Raw genomic sequence first — 22,286 nt, 5'->3', positions numbered from 1 at the left:
CGGAGCTCTTTCCATAAGGCTGGACACAGAGTTAAACTTCAGGGCTGTTGTATGTATGTAAAACCCTGTTAAGTAGCTGGTAATATTGCCCAGTTGGCTTTGAAGAGAGAGTCCCACAGAGTGACCTGGGAAATAGACATTCCATGCACACAGAAATGATTATAAATGGGACAACCCATTGTAGATAGGATTTGGAATACTGTGAATATCATTTAAAGACAAGCAGTTGGGCAGTAAATCTACAGGCGTTCCGTATATAGATGTCCCCATTTTGTTGCTATTACAGATATTCAAAGATAAAGTTCCCACATGATATCGACCTTCCTGTTCTCGAGCACGCACATCAGAACACAGTCCCCTCTGATCGTCCCGCAGAGATGATTTCTCGGTCATTGTAGTGTGGCCATCGTATGTGCTGAGTGTGTCTCACTGATTCATAGACTTGAAGGTCAGAAGGGACCATCGTGATCATCTAATCTGACCTCCCGCACATTGGCGCTCTGGACTCAAGTCACCTGGACCCTTCACAGCTTGAGAAGAACGGCAGCTTCTCAGCCCTTTCAAAGCACTTCTGACCCCCCTTGACAGTCTGGGGATCTCCACAGCCAGCAGCATTCCAGCCCGTGGGTTGGTAACAGACTGGTCCTCCCTGGCTGGTCAAACTGTATCTAAAGTGGTACAGTTATTAGGATCAGCATATGAAGCATCTATTCCCCGGATCTCTAGAAGACTTTCACTCTAGAACGCTGTCTTCTCCCCATATGAAGTGGCTACTAACTTACTGGAGGGCTTCGCTAGTAAGTGAAGCTGGAGTAGCACTCTGCATGGGCACTGGGACTCCACCCCGCAGCAGGGCTGTTTCACCCCTTTATTTAAAACATTGCCCCTGCACCCTGATTGATTCAGCTCTGGGCTGGTGCCTGGGGAGCATTGGGGAGACCAGGACTGGCATGGGCGGTGCATATAATAGGCTAGGGAAGGCTGTACCTCCCCAAACAGCCCCGAGCCGCTCCCTCCCACCCTTGCTGCTAGTTGGCCCTAGCCCAGGCAGGCTGCTCCTCTTCCAGGAAGCCTGCGGGGGCTGGGACTTGGGGTGGCTGGGGCCGCCCAGCCCTCTGCAGCTGAGGGTGGGGGGCCTCTGGGCTTCAGCAGGGGAGGGGAAGGGCCTCAGGCAGAAGGGGTGGGCCGGGACGGGGGCTAGCCTCCTCGAACCCGTGATTCACCCACCGCCCATGAGGACTGGGATCGTAAATGCAGTTCTGGTGGCTGCATATTAAGAAGAATATTGAAAAAACAGGCTTCCAGCATGCCTGTTCTCAGCTCCTCCTCCAGTGGGTCAGGCCTTCCCCAGATGCTGGATCACATGCAGGGCAGAGAGGGGGCTCGGACATGCCCTGGAGGGGCAAGGACACCCGGATCTCAGCACACACACGGAAGGAGATTATGTGGGGCTGAGAGGTGCTCCTCTCTTGCAACTTCCCAGTGCCCCACCTCTCTCCTCCCACTTCCCTCAACCCCATCCCCCTGTGTCCTTAGCCCCCCAACCCCTGTCCCTTCCCCTACTACCCCTGCCCATTTACCCCCTGCCCTCTCTGCAGCCCCAAACCTCTCTCCCCATTTCCTCCCACTCCTTTGCCCACTAATTCCCTCTCCTTGTCCAAAAAGCATTTTATTCTCTATTTAAAAAGTCACAGAATTATAGCAGCAAATATCCCCAATGGCTGGTGATGGGACACTGGATGGGGGGGCCTCTGAGTCACTACAGAGAATTCTTTCCCAGGTGTCTGGCCAGTGGGTCTTCCCACATGTTCAGGGTCTAAACTCTCCTGCCAACATAGCACTGTCTTCACTGGGGGGTTAGGTCAAAATACCTGCGTCGCTCCAGAGGGTGGATTTTCTGAGTGATGTAGTTGTACCCGTGTCCGTTTGTAGAGTAGACCTGGCCTTAGGAAGGAAAAATCAAACGCACAGCTACAAAACGGGGAATAACTGGCAAGGTATGGTCGACATGGGGCCTTAGCTTGGTTGAATTACATTGCTCAGGCGCTGGATTTTTCACACCCAGAGCTGAGGGAGGTAGCTGGGTTGACCTAATTTTTAAGTGTAGATGGGGCCTAATTCTATTACACTCCCCTTCTTCCTGAGTGGCAGCTAAACTCTCTGCTGAAGCATAGGTCAGAGTCGGGGCTCTTCTGAACTTTAGAAGGGGTTACCCAGAGTTCAACTTCAGGGCTATTGTATGTGTGTAAACCCCTGATAAGCAGGTGTCCATATTGCCCAGTAGCTAGGTGCGTGGACAGGGTCATTGCAGGGACTCTGGAATTCACCCAGCAACAAAGAGTTACTGTAGGGGGTGCAATTCCCTTCCATCCCCAGCTCCCTTTCTGGGTCCTAGACAAACCCATTGTCCGGCAGCCCCCTGCCCCAGCACTCGGGGCGGTTCTTGCACTGAAGCTGGAGAGGCTGAGGGAACTGGGATTGTTTAGCCTGCAGAAGAGAAGAATGAGGGGGGATTTGATAGCTGCTTTCAACTACCTGAAAGGTGGTTCCAAAGAGGATGGTTCTAGACTATTCTCAGTGGTAGCGGATGACAGGACAAGGAGTAATGGTCTCAAGTTGCAGTGGGGGAGGTTTAGGTTGGATATTAGGAAAAACTTTTTCACTAGGAGGGTGGTGAAACACTGGAACGCGTTACCTAGGGAGGTGGTGGAATCTCCTTCCTTAGAAGCTTTTAAGGTCAGGCTTGACAAAGCCCTGGCTGGGATGATTTAATTGGGGATCGGTCCTGCTTTGAGCAGGGGGTTGGGCTAGATACCTCGTGAGGTCCCTTCCAACCCTGATATTCTATGATTCTATGATTAAGCCTGTCAGTGGGGGGTGGAAAGGAGGAGTCCGCAGGATCCCTGCGAAGGGGAGAAGGGGGATTTCTATGGGGACCGGGGATTGCTGCCGAGGGTCCCCAAATCCGCGGGGGTGGCGGGTCCTGGCCTCCCAGGGAGCCTGCCGGGGCGCGTTTCTCAGTGACCCGGGCGGTGGGTGGGATTGGCCGGGCCGGTCTCTACAGGGCAGAGAGGAGGGATTTCGGGGCGGGGCGCCCCGGGCTGAGCGGGGTGTGAGCCGGGGCGGGGGGGTCCTTAGCTGCTGCCCCCACAGGGCCCTGGTTCGTGCTGGGAGGGGGCGGGCTGCGCTCGCTCGGGCTCTGTTTATCTTCCTGGGTCAGATCCTCCATTGCGAGCCGGGGGCCGGGCCGAGCCGCTGCTGCTCCCAGGCGGGGTCTGTGCGGGGAGAGCCCGGCACTAACCCCCCGCTCCGCCCCGGGCTCGGCCCGCACCAGCCCCCGAGCCGGAGCCCGCAGGTGATGGGGGGACCCGGGGAAAGGGCCGGGGCCGGGCAGGACAGTGACTCTGCACAAGCGGCCCCGCAGCCCCAGCTCCCGCCGCCCCGGGAAGCTGCTCCCTGGCTGGGAAGCGCCTGGCGGAGGGACCGGAGCTGCGGCCCCAGCGGCGAGTCGCTGCCCGGGCTCTGCCCAGGATCTGCGCCCGGGGCCAGCGCGGCGGTTCGGGCAGGGGGGAGAGCGGCCGGGGGGGGGGGGCATGGGCGGGCCCCAGGGGGGTTCCCTGTTGTGTCCCTGGGGCTGGGTTGTCAGGGAGGGGAGGGGAGGGGAGAGAAATGAGGCTGAAATGGAGTCGGGGGGGATTTATTGTAACCCCGTTACAAAACTCAGAGCCCCTCCCTCCCCTGAGACAGGCCCCTTCGTGCCCCAGCGGTGGGTGAATCTCCCCAGCCCTGACCGGCTGCTGGGGCCCTGTTTGCTCCATCAGAGACACCTGCGCTGAAAGGGGGCAGGATCCTGTTCTCCTGAAGAGCCCCGAGTGTGACCCGCTCACACTGTCTCCTAATGCACGTGTGCCAGGCAGCCTGAATGACCTGCTCTTGGTGTCGTGTGGGGGGGTTACAGTGAGATCAGTCTGCTCAGATTTTGTTTCTCTTCTACATACCTAGGCTTGGAAGGATGAGATTTTACATCCGTAAATGTCGGTAAACCTCAATTTCTCCTTACACACACAAATGGATGAAAACATATTTCCACTGGAAATAGTTGAAATGTGCAGACCGGCAAAGTAAGAAAAATGCTGCTTGAGAACTTCTTAGCGTTTGAGTTTAGGAGGTTTACTTGGTATATTTGGGCCTATGATGATGCCAACGTGTGCGTAACATTTATAAAGCTTTCAGCTTGTTGAATCTCAACGTCTGCGGTCCTTGAATAATTCTTGTGTGATCCGCCCGACTAATTCCTGCGACTGTGAACCTTTAAATTGATAAAAATTGAAAATAAATCCTTCAAAAGAAACACTGATACTGTCATTGAAATGACTGAAAAAAAAATCAAATTCTGCCAAGCCTGTGTATAAGTCTAGCAATACAATAACCACTAAGTCAGCATTTCTGAAACGGCGGGGTCCTCACCCCAAAAGGGGTCTTAAGGCTATTGTGTGTGTGCGTGGGGGGGGTCATGAGATGGTATGGTGTGGCCACCCTTACTTCTCTGGTGCTTCTGATGGAGGCGTTACCTTCCGAGCTGGGCAGCCGGAGGGTGGCGGCTGCTGGCCGGGCACCCAGCTCTGAAGGCAGGACCAGGGCCAGCAGCAGCACAGAAGTACGGGTGGCCTGGTACGGTATTGCTGTACCCCCCTACAGTTCCCCCTCCCCCCCAGCAGTGTCCTCTATTGGGGATCTGGAAATATGGTCACCCGACTTTTCCCTTTTTGCAAGGTTTCAGTGCCTTTGACTGTAGGGCTATTGATTACATGCTTCGTTTAGTGCTCCTCTGAGTACACACAGCAATGTGCTATCACTTTTTTTGAGCGGGGGTCATCCCAGTCTGAAATATTTTCAAAGGGGGGGGTCAGCAAAAAAAAGTTTGAGAACTTTTGCATGAAGTTGAGCCCCTTTTCTCTCCATTAATAAGATATTGCTCAATAACCTCTCAATTCTTTTTCTTTTTTCTCACTTGCCAGATTTTGATACAAAATCCCCTCAAAATGTGTTCAGTTTCTCTACTTATGGATTAATATTTTGCATCTATGTCGCTTACTTGTTTAGCTAAATACCAACTATTAATTTTTTTTGCCTTCTCCCTTCTAATTAGCTAAAATGTGAATCCTCTTCTATTTTCTTAATTTTTCTCTCCATTGTCAAATAGTCATATAAAAGCTCCTCGAAATTCACCGACGTTTACGTTCTAATTTTTGAATTATATTAGATTTCCTTAGTTTTGGAGGCAAAATAGTGTCCTGGGTCATTGATTGGATTGCAAAGAGAAAATACCAGGTTCTAAAGGCCTCTTGAATCTAGTAGAGAATATGCAGTTGTGAACCCTCTCCTGGAGTTTGGCATATAGGACTATGGGGTTTTCCTTGGTACGTCTCTCTCAGTCTCTCCCGCTGAAGCTGTTCCACCATGTTTAAATAATTACACATAAATTGGGTGAGAGAGAATGAGAATGACTCTAGCCCTGGGGCAGGGCGCTTACCTGGGTTTCAGATCCACTCCTCCAATGACTATTTGGACCTTTCTGTTTGGGCTGACCCAGACTGTCTCCTTTGGGTACCTTTTCCTAGCAACATTTCTTTAGAGGTGATTGTAACTTTGTATGAACTTTCATCCACTTTCCAAAAAATGGAGCTCCCCACTGGGGTAGGACTGCCTTATCCCAGTGACTTCAACACATCCTCCTGAGGGATGGGAAACCCCTTCAGAGAGGGCATTTGCAGGGGGCTGCTGGTGGGTTTGAGTTAGAAGGGCTGGAGCAGGAAATACACAGGGCCGGGGAGGTGGTGACAGGGAGGGACAAACCTGCTCTGACATGTTCAGTCTGTGGCATCCCTGGGGCTCTCGTGTGCCCAGTTTAGTTTCTGCTCAGGTTCTACCCCGGTCACTTAGGTTACGTCCACACAGCCACTGGGAGGTGGGATTCCCAGCCCGGGTAGATGTACACGCACTAGTTCTGCTAGAGTTAGCACCTAAATATACGGCCTCGATAGCGGCTTGGGCTAGTCACCTGAGTATGTTCAGAAGACGCCCCTTGGGAGCGGGGTGGAAATTCTCCCATTTCTGGAACTGGAAACAAACTCCCTGGACAGGGCTGGGAAAACGGACTGGACTCCCACTGCTGGAGTCTGAACCCACCAGGCAGAGGCTGATGTGGAATATGAAGGGGGCACCCAGCGGTGAAGGCCCAGGGGAGAGGCCCCGTCCCCTCACTCCCAGCTGCTGGGAATGGGGAGGGGGTTGGGATTCGTGTCCCTCGACCCTGTGGAGGGGCTCCATCTCCTGTACCAGCCTCTGGCTAGCAGGTGTGCGATAAAGGGGAAGGCCCCTGCCCTCCTCCACCGGCTGGGAGGGACAAGGAGCTCTCTCTTTCTCCCCTCCCTCAAGCCTCCTGGCTGCTCCGAGCAAGGTGGGGGTGGGATTCTGCTCCTCTGTCTCCACTAGACCTTTCACTTTATCGGCCCTCCTCCCCTGGGACTAGTGGGATTGTGGCTGGGGCAGCAGGTGCTGAGTGGGGGACTCTTGTTTCAGGAGCCAATGACTTTTGAGGAGGTGGCTGTGTATTTCACCCAGGGCCGGGGGCTCTGCTGGGCCCCGCTCAGAGAGCCCTCTACAGGGACGTCATGCAGGAGAATTATGAGATGGTGACCTCGCTGGGTAAGCGAGTCCTGTCCCCTTGATTATTGGAAGCCTGGGAAGGGGCTGCGGAGGGGGCGGGGGGCGGCTGTGATGTTTTCAGTTGGGCTTCTGGTGAGGTTCTTCTTTGGTCACTTAGGTTACATCTACACAGCAGCTGGGAGGTGTGATTCCCAGCTCAGATACATTTACATGTAATAGTTTTCCGAAAACTAATGCCTAAAAATAGTGGCACAGATAGAGGCTAGCGCTAGCCAAGGGGCAGGGCAGGATTGTACTCCGGTGGGTAATCCAAGCCACAGCCCATGCTGCCATGGCCATACTGCTATTGTTAGACACGAGTGCTTGTCCATCTACCAAGCTGGGAATTACACCTCTCAGCAGCCGTGCAAACAGACCCTATGATTTCAGGGGAATGACCCCATAGTCCCCACAACTCATTTAAGACACACTTTGATCTCCACTCCCCCAGCCACGGGACTGAGGAGTTAGAAACACAAGGGAGATGTTAATTCATCTCCATCCCGTTGAGGAGGCAGAAGCATTGTATTGTCTTGTCTGTATTAATTCATGTCTCTTCCCCTCCCTTCCTGGGACAAGCTCCATCCATGGGGCAGATGCCACCCACCCACGCTGACTGAGATCTGGGACGAGCTCCCCGCCCCCAGACTTTACTTCCCCGTGGATCTTTTGAAGGGATCTGGAGGCAGAATGAAATTTCTCTATTGTGGGTCCCCGGTGCTCTGTGTTGTCTGTTACAACTAGTTTATTTCTTCCAAATGGATGCTCTATTTAAAAAAAAAAATTATTTTGAAAACTTTATTTTGAAACTGAGCTTCACCCCGTGGTGCTGTTGTTATACCAGGTACAGTACACTATGAAATTAGAGTGAGAGAGAGGGTTTAAAAGAAAGAGGAGCCTCCATGCTTGGAGGATGAGGAGGAATATCCCAGTTCTAATGGATCATGGAGCACCAGGGACACACTTCAGAGAAGGAAAAATTACAGAAGGGTTAGTAAGTGTTCCCTTTCTCCGTCTCCCCAGTGGTTGTTGTGTTGTTTTTCCTCTCTTTGCTGTTCTCTTTTCATTCCTTTCTCCCCAGCACGGGGATGACTCCTTCTGGATTCTCTCTCTGTATTCCAGGGGGTGCTGGGATGGTGAATGAGAATCCACAGCGGGAAGGTGGTGAGGACGTGGATCTGCAAGAAACGGTATTGGGAAGATCCGAGGGGGATTTTTATGAGAATCGTGAACCAGGAAAAGCCTGTGGAAATCAGCGTAGGTCGGAGAGGCTGCTGGGGTATGACCCAGGGAAGAAAATGTGTGAACCCATAAATCATGGTGGAGATTGCAAGGATCTCAGGGAAACCACAGCCCAGCAGAGAATCCCCACAGAAGAGAGAAAAAACACATGCACCGAGTGTGGGAAAAGCTTCAGTCGAAGTTCACATCTTATTTCCCATCAGAGGATCCACACGGGAGAGAAACCCTACAAGTGCCTAGTCTGTGGGAAAGGTTTCAATCAGAGCTCAAATCTTATTTCCCATCAGAGGATCCACACAGGAGAGAAACCCTATAAGTGCCTTAATTGTGGGAAAGGTTTCAATCAAAGTTGCCATCTTATTAGGCATGAGAGAACCCACACAGGTGAGAAACCCTATAAATGCCTGGAATGCGGGAAAAGCTTCATTCAGAGCTCAGATCTTATTTCTCATCAGAGAACCCACACGGGAGAAAGACCCTATAAATGCCTGGACTGTGGGGAAAGTTTTGATTGGAACATGCAGCTTGTTAGACATCAGATGCACCATACAGGCGAGAAACCTTACAAATGCCTGGATTGTGGGAAGGGGTTTAGTGACAGTTCAGCCCTTATTACTCACCAGCGACTGCACACAGGAGAGAGACCCTATAAATGCCTCGATTGTGGGAGAAGATTCAATCGGAGCTCACACCTGACTCGACACAAGAGAACCCATTCTGGAGACAAACCCTATAAATGCCTGGAGTGTGGGAAAAGTTTCAGTCAGAGCTCATACCTTATTTCACATCAGCGAACACATACAGGAGAGAAACCCTATAAATGCCTCGACTGTGGGAAAAGATTCAGTTGGAGCTCAGATCTGATTTCACATCAAAGAACTCACACAGGAGAGAGACCTTATAAGTGCCTGGAGTGTGGGAAAAGTTTTAGTGACAACTCAGCCCTTATTAAACATCAGAGAATCCATACAGGAGAGAGACCCTATAAATGCCTCGACTGTGGGAAAACTTTCAATCAGAGCTCCACCCATATTCGACATCAGAGAATCCACACGGGAGAAAAACCTTGAATGTGGGAGAAGCTTCAGTTGGGGTCAGCACGTATGGGGCATCAGCAAATCTATACAGGGAAAAGACCTCTTAAATATCTTAAGCATGGACAATGTTTCAAGTGGAACTGACACTGGAGACTCCACACAGAAGAGAAATTCTATCAGTTCCATCACTAGGACTGGCCTTAGTTTACTAAAAAAAAAAAAAAATCCAATTCCCCTGCACACGTCTTTGTCGTCTTTCATGCTAAGTCAGACTCTTGAGGGCTGGAGATGAAAATGTCTCAGACCTGGAGGGGTGATTTGTATAAATTCCAAACACAGCCTGATACCTCCGAGCTTCAATCCCTGGTTCCATCTCTTGGTAAAGCTGCTTCTGGGCTGTTTCCTACCCAGCTCAAATTGCAGAAGGGAATTTGGGTTTTCTCCTTTCATTAGGATGATGTTAAAACTTTTGTAAATAACGTGATCATATAAGAAGGCTCGAAATGAGGCAGGTTTAGGCAGTTTAGGGGAGACCAGGGGTTTACCGTCCTCTGGCTCATATTAACCTGAGCTTCCTGCTCTCAGGGCATTTGCTCCCCTGGCTGGATCCTGGAGTCTCTCATGGATTCACTGCGCTTTTTTCCCCGTTGTCAACTGCTCTTTTGTCGGTGTCTGCGGGAGCTGGGAGCAGATGTGCTGGGTGGATGCTGGACTGATAAGAAGAGCTGTGAAATGGGGTGAGAAGGTTGCATGAGGCTTAACAAGAACCAATGGCTGGAGATTAAAGCCAGACAAATTGTAATTAGTAACAAGGCACAATTTTAACAGTGAGGATGAGCAACCTTTGGGACAAACTACCAAGGGGAGTGGCGGGTTCTCTATTACGTCATGTCCTCAGATTAAGACTGGATGCCTTTTCTTGAAGAATTGCTTTAGTCAAACACAGTCAAGGAATAAATGGTTAACATTCCTCTGTGTTACACAGGTGTTCAAAGAATCGATGAGCCTAAATGGTTAGTGCAGTCCTATAATATTTGATACTGGTTTGGATTTGCAGTAATAAGTCCTTCGGTTTTCCCCTTGTAATATATATATGGCGGGGGGGGGGGGGCGGGCGGCTTGGAAGGGTTAGATTTTTATCAGTAAATGTTGGTAAACGTCGATTTCATGGCACACGCCTACAAACCAACAAAAAACAGTTCCATAGCTGATAACTGAAATTCAGAGCCAGGCAAAGTAAGAAAACTGCCCCTTGAGAACGTCTGAGAGTTTGATTTAAGGAGATTTACTTGGTATATTTTGACACGTGATGTTGAGAATTTGTGTGTCTCGATTATAAAGCTTTAACCATTAAAATCTCAACATCTGTGGTCATTAAAGATTTCAGAGTGGCTGCCGTGTTAGTCTGTATCAGCCAAAAAAAAAAACGAAAAAAAAAACGAGGAGTCCTTGTGGCACCTTAGAGACTAACAGATTTATTTGGGCATAAGCTTTCGTGGGCTAAAACCCACTTCAGCGGATGCATTCATTAAAGAATTATTGTCTGGCCCAGCCCATTGTCTCATGCCCCCTATAATTTCCCACGACAATGAGAATTTAAATAAATTAAAGTAAAATAAAGCTTAAAACCCCATAATTTTGCACAACTGGGAACATTGACATTGGTAAAAAAATAATAAAAAATGATTTAAAATAAATATCCAGCAAAATTATTAAAAAAAATCAAATTCCTCCAAGCATATCTATTTATATACCCCTCCTCCTCTCTGCCCTAGTTTCTCTAACTAATTCCCCTGTTCTGCAAACATGAGAACGCATGCTTTTCATCAATTATTTCATTAGTCATTTTACTACTGACTTGCTTATATTTCTGGATTGGCTATCTTACGTTCATGGCCCACTTGTAAGTTATATTTCCAAAAGCACATTTCCACAACGTTAATAGGTCTCAAAGTCAGAAGGGACCATTAGATCATCTAGTCGGATCTATAACAGAGTTCAAAGAGTTTCACCCAGTTTTACCTCTTTATTGAGCCCAGTCACTTGTATTTGTCTAAGGTTCAGAATAGTGTCCAGCCGTGATTTGAAGACAGCTTGCTCCACTGACACTAAACTGGGAGGAGAGGTAGATACGCTGGAGGGTAGGGATAGGATACAGAGGGCCCTAGACAAATTAGAGGATTGGGTCAAAAGAAATCTCATGAGGTTCAACAAGGACAAATGCAGAGTCCTGCACTTAGGACGGAAGAATCCCATGCACCGCTACAGACTAGGGACCGAATGGCTCGGCAGCAGTTCTGCAGAAAAGGACGTAGGGGTTACAGTGGACGAGAACCTGGATATGAGTCAACAGTGTGCCCTTGTTGCCAAGAAGGCCAATGGCATTTTGGGATTTATACGTGGGGGCATTGCCAGCAGATCGAGGGATGTGATCGTTCCCCTCTATTCAACATTGGTGAGGCCTCATCTGGAGTATTGTGTCCAGTTTTGGGCCCCACACTACTAGAAGGATGTGGAAAAATTGGAAAGAGTCCAGTGGAGGGCAACAAAAATGATTAGGGGACTGGAACACATGACTTATGAGGAGAGGCTGAGGGAACTGGGATTGTTTAGTGTGCGGAAGAGAAGAATGAGGGGGGATTTGATAGCTGCTTTCAACTACCTGAAAGGGGGTTCCAAAGAGGATGGATCTAGACTGTTCTCTGTGGTAGCTGATGACAGAACAAGGAGTAATGGTCTCAAGTTGCAGTGGGAGAGGTTTAGGTTGGATATTAGGAAAAACTTTTTCACTAGGAGGGTGGTGAAACACTGGAATGCATTACCTAGGGAGGTGGTGGAATCTCTTTCCTTAGATATCTTTAAGGTCAAAGCCCTGGCTGGGACGATTTAGTTGGGGATTGGTCCTGCTTTGAGCAGGGGGTTGGACTAGTTGACCTTCTGAGGTACCTTCTAACCCTGATATTCTATGATTAAATTTCTCACTGTTGCAAATTTGTGTCTTATTTCTCAATTGAATCTCTCTGGCTGTAGCTTCCAGTCAGTTGTTCTTGTTATTCCTTTCCCAGCTAGATTTAAGATCCCTTCAGGACTCGGTACTTATACATCACAATCACGTCACCTCTCAATCTTCCATTTGATAAAGGGGTCCTCAAACTTCATTGCTCCGTGACCCCCTTCTGACAACAAAAATTACTACATGACCCCAGGAGAGGGGTCTGAAGCCTGAGCCCGCCTGAGCCCCACCGCCTTGGGCATGGGGGGGAGAGGGGACGGGAGCCCAAACCCTGCCACCCAGGGCTGAAACCCTCAGGCTTTGGCTTCAGCCTGGGGTACCAGCAAGTCTAATGACAGACGTGGCAACCCCATTAAAACAGGGCCGAGACCCACTTTGGGGTCCCGACCCACACTTTGAGAACCGCTGAAACAGATTGAACTTCAAGTCTCTCACTGGAATGCATTTTGTCCAGACTTCAGATCAGGTTTGCGGCTCTTTTCTGCCCTGTTTCCAGTTTTTCAACATCCCGTTTAATGTGCAAACACCAGAACTGTATTTGCGATCTCAGGCCTGGTCTACACTGCCACTTAAGTCAATGTAAGTGACATCACTCAGGGGTGTGAAAAAAATCACCCCCCGGAGCGACATAGCTTACATCGACCTAATGCGGTGTCTGCGGCGGGAGACGCTCTCCCATCGACTCATCGCGTCTTCACTAGACCCGCTAAACCAATGCCTCGTCATCGATTGCAGTGGTGCTGATTTAGCGCGCTGTATAGACAAGCCCTCCGTACTGGTCTGCCCAGTGCCACAGATAGAGGTAAAATTACCTCCCCGCCCCTGCGGTGCTGCATCACATTAGCCCCTTTTGCCCCAGCATCACACTGGGAGCTCACGCTGAGTTGCTTGTCCATCATGACCCCGAAGCCTTTTGCAGAGTCACGGCTTTTTCCCTGCCTTGAAATGCAATGCCTAGAGACCCCCGTCTCCCCCTAAAATCCTAGTGTAAACAAACCCATAGATGCCGACTCCATGGGTGCTCCGGGACTCGAGCACCCATGGGGGAAAATTGGTGGGTGTTCAACACCCACCAGCCACAGCTGTTCCAGCTGCGTCACCAATCAGCTGTTTTGTGGCTGGCAGGAGGCACTTGGGAGAGGGCGGAGAGCAGCAGGCCAGTGGGGGGCTTCAGGGGAGGGGATGGGGGGGCAGGAAGAGGCGGAGCAAGAGCAGGACCTTGGGGAAGGAGCAGAGTGGGGGGTGGGGCCTCAGGGTGGAGCAGGGGTGGAGCACCAATGGGGAAAAATAAAAGTCAGCACCTGTGGACAAACCTTAATTATTTTTTATTTTAGGCTGATGTAATCCACGTGCCTTCCACTGCAGCCTTTGTCTTTGTTTGGCCCAAAGAAAGGGAGAAAAGCAGCAGGGAGGAGACATGGGATTTTAGTTGGGATGCTCTGGGTCTCTGCCCAGAAGGGACCAGAAACATGCAGGACTAGGGTCTGACACAGTACAAAGCGATGCTCTCCTGCCAACAGAGCATGTCTACACTGGGGATTAGGTCAAGTCGCTCAGGGGTGTGGATTTTTACAGGTGTGCGTTACGTTGACCGCTGTCAGGCTGTAGCCTAGACCTGGCCTTAGGAAGGAACAATCAAATGCAGAACTGCAAGGTGCCTTGGGTCAGTGTAACCACGTTGCTCAAGGGGGTGGATTTTTCGCACCCTTGAGAGACGTAACGGGGATGACCCAAATTGTAAGCATAGACGAGGCCTAAGGGCACACGGCTACGCTACAAATTTCCAGCAGCGCAGCTGTCCCGCTGTCGTGCTTCTGGTGAAGATGCTCTAAGCCAATGGCAGAGAGCTTGCCCGTCGGCTTAATAACTCCACCTCCGTGAGAGGTGACAGCAATGTTGGCGGGAGAGGTTCCCCACTGGCCTAGCGCTGTCTACGTCGGTGCTTAGCTCGGTATAACACTCCTGAGCGACGTAAGTTATCCCAAAGTAATTCTGTAGTGTAGGCCAGGCCTAACTCTGTTCCACTCCCGTCCTTCCTAAACCTCAGCATTAGCTAGTGTAAAATCCTCACTTCCTGCAGACGGAATGTCATTTTCTCCGGCGCCAGGCAAATTACCGGACATCAACTATTGTAAAGTACTGGTTTTGTGAAGGTACATCAACAGCAGATGACCCATCAGTGAGCATCACAGAACAAAAGACTCTCTTCATCGCTCTTCCTGCCCCCCCATCCCCCCTCCTGCCATGAGTTGGGGATACGCAGACCTATTCCTCCTGTCAAGGGGTTGCAAAGAAAGAGGAATTACCCCCCCCACACACACACACACAACAAGAAGGACTAAGTTATCTCTGTGTTGCTGGACTTTGCGAGGGCAAGATTTCTAAGAAGAAGCACGGGATCCCCAGCTATACAGCCTGGGATAGCCCTAAAAAACATGTAAAGTTTGATTACAATAGAAACTCTAATTACCTTTTGAAACTAAAGACTGTGACTCGTTTGTGTGTATACATTTAACTGCTTTATAAATAACTCCATTTCCCTACATAAATAACTCCCATTTCTTTTCCTTAGTTAATAAATCTTTAGCTAGTTTATTACTGGATTGGCTACAAGCGTTGTCTTTGGTGTACGATCTACCGTGCAACTGACCTGGGGTACGTGACCGGTCCTATGGGACTGGGAGTAATTTGAATATTGTTGTGATTTTGGGTTTAAGGGACCATCTATCATGAAAGGAAGCATACCTAGATGGCAAGAAAGACGAGTGTCCAAGGAGGTTGCCTGTGACTCCATGGTTAGGCTACTGGGGCCTGAAGAGTTTACATTTAAGATCTGGCGGGTGAAATCTAAGTATAGAACTCAGCTGGGCTTTGGGCCCTGTCTGTGGTAGTCTGCCCCGAGGTTGGCATTCATGCTCTTGAGCCGCTGAAGGACAACTTGATCCTAAGCCAAATCTCCCATGCTGCAGATTGAACCGATTAGTTCTTGCCCTACCTTCAGGGGCCATGGATAACAATTGATTCTCATACCCTCTATAGCAGCCCATAACTTATTGGAAGACTGTGAGCAGGTCCCCTCCGCAGTCTTCTTTCCTCAAGACCAAACCTGCCCAGTTTTTTTTTTAACTTTTCTTCAGAGGCCAGAATGTCTAAACCTTTCGTTTGTGCTGCTCTTCTCTGGCCTCTCTCCAGTTTATCCCCATCTTTCCTAAAGCTATTTCAGAGCCTGCTGCATTTCTGCCCAGCTTCGATTCCATTCTGCAAAAATTGGGGAAAAAAGAACCCTTTGACAGAGGCAGATTTTAGCAACACAAGTCTATTTCTCCCGAGGACCAAACTCAGATTCCCAGGGCCTGGCTTTCACTCGGGTTCAATGGCTGTAACTTGTTGCCTTGAACCCCCAGAGTTCTTGTTTATCTTTTCTGGCTAGCAAGTCCCTTTTGACCCTCTGTCTTCACATATGCCATGTAAACCGTTTGGCAAATGAATTTTAGACACACACCAATCGCGAGAGCTAAATTCCCCGGTGAACACTGTGCTCTGTTTTGCTCCTCCCAAGAGGCAGCGGTTGCTGTACACTAACTAGGATAAGTGTCAAATGACTGTTACCCTTGCGGTCAGGCTCAGAGACATGGTTTGACCCCCTAGGTCGGCACAAAAAAAGTTGGTAGAATCCCTCTACTTTACGAAAAGTTCTTTCTTTGGGGGACGCGGTATCTCTGGAACCCAGAGCTCAAATGACCCAAAATTTTGTTCACTGTCCCAAAGTCCACATTGAAACAGTAAGCTGGCCTTAGCGGCCAGCTGGTGCTCCCGTAGAACCATGTGCTAGAATCCTGCGCAAAGGGTCCTTCTGGTCCTATGAGTGAGAAAAGGTGGAAAATACTGGAAGTGAATCATTGGCGGTGCAACAGGTCTGAACCTGAACAGGTTTGGGTTTTGTTGAATATGGGGCCACATTTCCATGGGAGAGGAGGGCTGTCTGAATGGGACAGCCTGTATCTCCCAGATAGGGGGGCTAATCTTCTCTGGAGACGAGTGGGAGCAGCTAGGCCCATGTTAAATTAGAAATGAGAGGGGAGGGTGCTAAGAAGGCAAATGCAGTACATACACAACTCAGCGTGCCACAAACAAATTGAACCAATGTGGCAAAGGATGTGAAAAAGCAGTGGGGGCGGGCGGGGGAATTAGTTACTTTGTACCAAATGCTGGGAATCTGGGTGAGAGGTAGGAGTAGCTGGAGGTTCTCCCTGATGAGAAGAAATTTGATAGAATTGGCTTCACTGAAAATTGGTGGGATGATCCTTATGATTGCAACATTAATATCTCTGAGGGCAAAAGAGGGGGGTGTGTGTGTGTTGGCAGGGGGGTGGGAGGTGGCGTTCTGTATGAAAGACACCATTACCTGTTTTAGAGTGATTGATAACTTGGAACTGCAGGATCTTACATGCATATGGTTCAGTGTCTTCTCCTTTGTTTCCTGCCCATCAGCTAAGCAGCAATGATGGGTCTGGATGAAGTCTTCCCACCACCTTCTGTCTTGTATCAGAGTCTTGGCTTCCATCATCTTTAAATCTTTTTATTCTATGTTCTTCACCATGATTAGCCCATGCAGCCTCGGGCTTCCTCTATTTCTAGTTGCTTGGTACTCTGGTATGCATCACCACATGTGATTTCTGATCCATTCTTGGCCCATGTCCAAACCACGTCATGGTTTCTTGAATCTTATGTTATTTCTTGCCCTAGTCATTTTCTTATCACATTGTCATTTCTTTTCTGCAGTCCTGAGACTTTCAACATCCACCCTCATCCAGCTCAGTTCTGCAGCCAGTATCTTTCATTCATTGGCTTTCCTCATATTCCAACTCTACATGAGATGCAGGGCCAAACACATTTGAATAAAAAATCAGCATATCTGTGAGAATGCTTCTGCCGATACTGCTGTACGGGTCAGAATATTGGTACATGGCTCCATGTGCTAACTTACCAAGTCCAGGAGAAGACACTGGTGTAGGTCTATTATAGACCATCGAATCAAATTAAAGAACAAGAGGAGTTACTCCATAAGCACCTGTCTGTAATGTCTGGAAAGAAAAATTGTGTTGATTATGGATTACTCCAGTTTGGGAGACATATGCTGGACGTTTCATGTAGCCAGGGGTAAAACACCGTTAAGATTGTCTAAAAATTATCACTGTTTGCTAAAGGAAAAGATATTGCCACTCAAATGAGGTAATTATTTTGGATCTCATGATGGATAATCACTGGACTGGAAGTGGGTGATTGCCTAGTGATCAGTGATCATGACCTGATTACATTCAATATGGGCAAACAAAGGTTAGTCCCAACAAGTAACATATATATGCTTGATGCTTCAAAAGGGGAAACTTCCCAAAGCTAAGGAAAATTATGAGCAAAATTGACCAGGAAGAAAAAATTTGACAGAAAAAATATGATTGAAAATGGGGAGTTCTTTAGGAAGAGTTTATTAGATGGCAACAACAAAAATAAACAAATGAAAAAAAACCCTGTAATGATTCTACAGTCGAGAAAGAGAACAACTTTGCCTAAAAGCCCATCCTGGTTCATTGGTGAAGTGAACCAGCAATTAGAAATAAAAAAGCAACATAAAATGGAGGGAAAAAAGAGGAAATAGATAGCAAGTGATATGCATTAGAAGTTGTGAAGTGTAGAAAATGGATAAGGGAAGCTAAAGACATCAGGGAATAACCCATGGCTGGCAGGGCTAAGGACAGTTAGAAGGAGTTGGTAAAGTATATTAGGAGCAAAATAGGGGTGTCCTATCACCACCTAGGGGGTGTCCTATCACACTGAGCCATAGCAGATTATGACCAAATATTCGATTTCATTTGCATTTTATTATTTTGAAATTGTGAAGAGCAGCAACTACTTAGCTCAGCCTGAAGCATCTCATCTAATGTTCTAGATCATAGTGTCTCCCCTTTGTGTACGACGAGACAGTTTAATGCACTGTGACGGACAGGAGATGCTCTTGTTTTGCAAACAACTATTTTTGCAAAGAATTTTCATCCTACTTGTTATGATTTCAAGAAACAAAGTGGTTTAGTCTGAATGGATTTTCTGACAGAAAATGGTTTCCATGAAAATGTTCACACCTTATTTCCTGGGCTCTGGAAGTGCTGGGATGTCAGGATCCTGCAGGCGCTGTCACCTCCGCCCTAGGGTCGTGCTCTGCACCCCCCTGCTGCTGGCTGAGTTTCTCTATCCCTTGGCAATAAGACAGACGCTTGTTTTCACAGCCAGTCGATCGCCCTCGTGTCATCACCCTGCCTGCTGGCTGGGCAGGGTAACTCCTGAGGTCACCACCCTCTCCAGCCTGCCTTGGGCTTGGGGAGCGAAGAGGAGGGTGAGGGACGTCTGCTGACCCTGAACATCCGCCATCCATCATCCCATCACTGAGAGCAAGTGAGTGGCATTCGGGTTCCTCGGTGGCTTCCCCTGTCTGTGTGGGGAGAGGCAGAAAGAGGGGGAGAGGATATTTCCCAAGGGGGATTTCATTTGCAAACAGCCCCCAAGAGCCCCTCACTCTTAGACCGGGCAGGAGCTTCTCCAGAGCCGTCTCCAGTGTGTTTGGAAAGGTTCCAGCAATGGGGCTCCCAGCCCTTCCCTTGTGGGACACTGTTCCCCAGGCTGAGAGTCTCTGAGCTGGGCCAGAGCCTGTGAGCTGCTGAGCCTGGAAATCAATGGGGAACGAGGAGGGCCCTGGTCTTCCTGTGCTTAGGGTCTTTGTGACTTTGACGTGGGGAATGGTTTCCCAGGAGAAGTCGGGACTCCTGGTTTCTCTTCCTTCTCTAGCCTGGGCAGGAAAGTGGCCTGGGTTAAGAGGAGGGGGCTGCTTGTCCACAGTAACCGATGGTCTTTGGGACTGACCCCATTGCTGGAAAAGGATGAGACTTCCTGGATATTGCAGCAGCAGGGATTACGAGGGGGGAACGTTGAGAACAGATCATGCAACGAACTCCTGCCCGTGTGTGGAGATGGCTCTCCCTGCACTCCTGTGGGGGCAGAGGGGGCGGCTGTGGTTGGAGCAGGGAGGAGGAGGGCCGGAAAAGGGCCAGGAGTGAAAGGCTGCCTTGAGCCCAGACTCACCCCTGCTCCCCGCTCGGTTCCAGGATGGCCAGGCTCCTGCGGATGTTGCGGAGGAAGGCTCTGCAGGTGGCCCCAGAGCCTGAGGGAAGCAGCTGCCGCTTTCCCGAGGGGCAGAGCAAGCCCTGCGTCCCCGCTGGCGGGGAAGCAGGTCCCGTCCAGGCCAGACGGCGGAAGTGCCCGGCCTTCTGGAAAAGGACCCCGGCTCCCGGTGCAGGCGCCGAGCTGGGAGCGGCCCCGACCAGGCCCCGGTGGAGCTGGCCCAGGCTGCGGTTTGGCAGACAGGACCCAGCCCAGGAGGGGCGCCGGGCAGGGTGGCTCTGGGGCTGGTTGTGTGGGCAGCAGCGGCCCCAGGAGCCCAGCCCTCCTTCCCATCAGGAGGCCTCGCCCTGCCCGCTCTCTGAGGCCCTTCCAGCCCCCGCCGGCCAGGAGGGGGAAGGTCCCTGGCCCAGCACCGGCAGCTCAGCCTGGGACCGCGGCAGCACCTGGGCCTCTGGCAGCAGCCAGGCCGACGGGCGCCACGGCTTTGTGCCAGGTGAGGAGCCAGGCTGGGCTCCGGGAGGGCTGAGGACGGGATGTGAACCCCCTGGGCCCAGACGCTCTCCCAGGGATACGGGGGGGGGGGGTCCCCAGCCCAGGTGTCTGGCCTGAGCCCCGCGAACCCCACGGACAGCAGCAGCCGTCACACAGCTGCCCCTTCGCACGGGGACCTGGGGGTGGGGGCGTGAGGAGCTGCTGCCACCTTGGTCCTTGCTGCTCCGGGTGGGGGGAACAGGCACCTCCCATGGGGTCCTGGGCAGGGGAGGGGGGCTCTGCTCTGGGCTTCGACAGCTGTTGGGGGCTGAAGGCATCCCTGAGAGGGAGGTCTGGGGCCGCATCTGCCCTGGGTGCCTGAGGTGGGAAGGGGGCTCTTGAATCCTGCTCTGCCCACCACGCCCCGTCCATCCCCCAAGTAGCAGCAGGCATCACCCTGTTCCCTTCTCTCCCTGGTGCAGGGACCCCCCCGGGATTCGGAGCAGGAGGAAGGGGTGGACGTGGCCAAAGATGAAGCTGCTCTCAAGGTCATCCGAGAGCAGCTCCAGTGCAGAGATAAGGTACAAATGTTCCCCACCTGGGCTGGAACCAAGATTGCCCTGTCCCTTCCCAGCATCCCCACCCCCTGCCAAGGGTCTTGTCCCTCCTGATCCACCACCCCAAATGGGGAGCTTTTACATCCATGATGTGGGACCCCAAGATGGGGATGTTTGTCCCACAACAGCCGAGGTCGTCTCCCCCCACAGGCACTGTCCCAGTTCCTGATCCTGCTTGTGTAGGAGTGGTGGGGGATTTGGAGAATAGGTGGGTCCCCACAGTCCCACATTGAGGCCTGAGCCCTGGAGCTGGTGTGGGTGAGTAGGAAGGTCCCTCGCTAACAGGTTCTCTCTCTCTATACCCCACTCCTGGTGGGTCCAGGATGAGGGGCAGCAGCTCCTGTTCCTTCAGGCCATCTACCCCGCATGTCTGGCTGCACAGGAGAGAGGGGAGGACACGCTGGAGCCGCGCTGCTGCAAGGTGGCTGTGGTGAAGAGGATCGTGGTGAGTGAGACACGCCATACGGCAGCTGGCGGGAGGAGAGAGACATGGGATTGGCAGGGGTATGGCCAGGCTAATGGGTGGGGGCTGGGTGGTGTTGGAGGGGGCAGCAGAGGGCAGGGATTGCTGGGGCTGAAGACTTGGGAGAAATTTTGAGATTGGTGGGTAGTGGGCAGGGGGGGAATTGTGGGGCTGGAGGGCACCTGAGAGTGGGGGACAAGGAATCACATGGTCCCAGATTGGTCGTCGGGATGGGGCTGAATGGGGGCAGTTTTGACAGGGAGGAGGAGAGAAGGGGATTGGGAGTGAGCTGGGCAGGAATCCGGGAAGGGGGACAAGTTGGTTGGGCAGGAAAGAATCGGGGGAGCGGGAGGCTGTGGGGGATCTTGCTGGCCATGTGGGGCACAGGCTGTGTCATCTCCTCACTGGGAGGTGTCAGTTGGGCCAGAATCTCACACGCTCCTTTGTCTCCTTCGCGTCTCACAGGAGCTCATCGAGGAGCTTCCCGATGACTCGTCACCCAGCGCCGTCCTCGCCCACTCCCTGGCTGCAGTGGGGAACCTCTGGTACTGAGACAGCCCCACCCCCCCACCCTGCCGGCTCCCCTCACCCCAGTGCTGCTCAGGCCCAAGGCTGGGAGTCACCGTCACTGTCCCGCCCAGGTCACCTCCCAAGAGTGGCATCTCTGGCAGAGATGGTGGGGAGGGAAAGGTCACTCTCTCCTGGCGGGGCTCTTCTTTTCACTCCCATAACATGACAGGGGCCTTGGGGAGGGACTCACTCCCGGGTTCAGATACAGGAGGGGCCGCAGGCTCCAGGGAACAGGAGCTATTCCTGTCCTGCCACTGTCTGTCTGAGACGCCTTGGCCTTGTCATTCCCGAGCTCAGTGCCTCAGTTTCCATTCTCACCAGCCTGTGCCTCAATCCCTGTGGGTTGGTGTCCGTGTTGGCCACAGTCCCACCCCCGTACTGCACAGTCTAATACCAGCTCCTCTCTCTTGCCAGCACCATGAAACCTGCCCTGGAGCCAGCCCTAGAGACCCACCTCTTGTGAGCTGCCCTTCACTCCGTCTTCACCCTAGGCACGGAGAAGGAGACCACCGGCATCCAGGTACATCCTCCTCCTCCATCCTCCTGCTCTTCCAGAGTGCTCCTTGGTCCTGCTCCCTTGATTCGCTGGAGCTCCAGATTTAGGGGTGGGGTAGCGGAGATGCAACAAGCTGCTGGATCCTTCCCTCCAGCAGGGAAGAGATTACCCCTCTCTGGGGGATTTCTTTCTCTCTTTCTTTCTCTCTTTCTTTCTTTCAGAAGCCCAGCTTCCATCCATAGCAACTTGGCTGTTTCATACTCTTCTGCCTACAAGGCCCTCTGCAGAGACCTGCTAAGCTCATGGATCAAAGGTCCAGGGGTCATCAATTCTTGCGAATTGCCTGCAGTGGGATGTGAAGGAGAGAGGCCAGGAGATGTGTTTGGAAGTCTCCCCAGTGTTTCCCAGAGACCCCTCTTCCCATCCTGTGGCAGGTGTAGGCTCAGGTTCCCTATCTCTGACCCATGCTTTGCAGGCTCTGCACAAAGTCATCCCAGAG

General features: G+C 51.2%; 1 protein-coding gene across 5 annotated transcripts in view; it reads left to right on the top strand.

Annotated features, from left to right (window-relative positions):
- The window catches only part of LOC144274601 (uncharacterized), a 51,716-nt gene extending 42,491 nt beyond the window's left edge, over positions 1–9,225 (top strand). Inside the window, exons 1-3 of one of the 5 annotated variants that reach the window (XM_077833551.1) lie at positions 3,243–3,355; positions 4,003–4,121; positions 7,831–9,225. In XM_077833551.1, the coding sequence (XP_077689677.1) occupies positions 7,842–9,020 (1,179 nt within the window). In that variant the 5' untranslated portion in view covers positions 3,243–3,355; positions 4,003–4,121; positions 7,831–7,841 and the 3' untranslated portion in view covers positions 9,021–9,225. Of the gene's footprint in view, positions 1–3,235; positions 3,356–4,002; positions 4,122–6,573; positions 6,709–7,467; positions 7,699–7,830 lie in introns of those variants that run through there. The other 4 variants (XM_077833550.1, XM_077833549.1, XM_077833548.1 and 1 more) reach the window with 4 other exon arrangements.
- Positions 9,226–22,286: the final 13,061 nt, after the last annotated feature.

Source organism: Eretmochelys imbricata, chromosome 14, assembly GCF_965152235.1.
Source record: "Eretmochelys imbricata isolate rEreImb1 chromosome 14, rEreImb1.hap1, whole genome shotgun sequence".
In the NCBI taxonomy this organism is placed as follows: Eukaryota; Metazoa; Chordata; order Testudines; family Cheloniidae; genus Eretmochelys; species Eretmochelys imbricata.
Note: the sequence above shows the minus strand (reverse complement) of the source record. Positions and strands in the feature narration are given on the sequence as shown.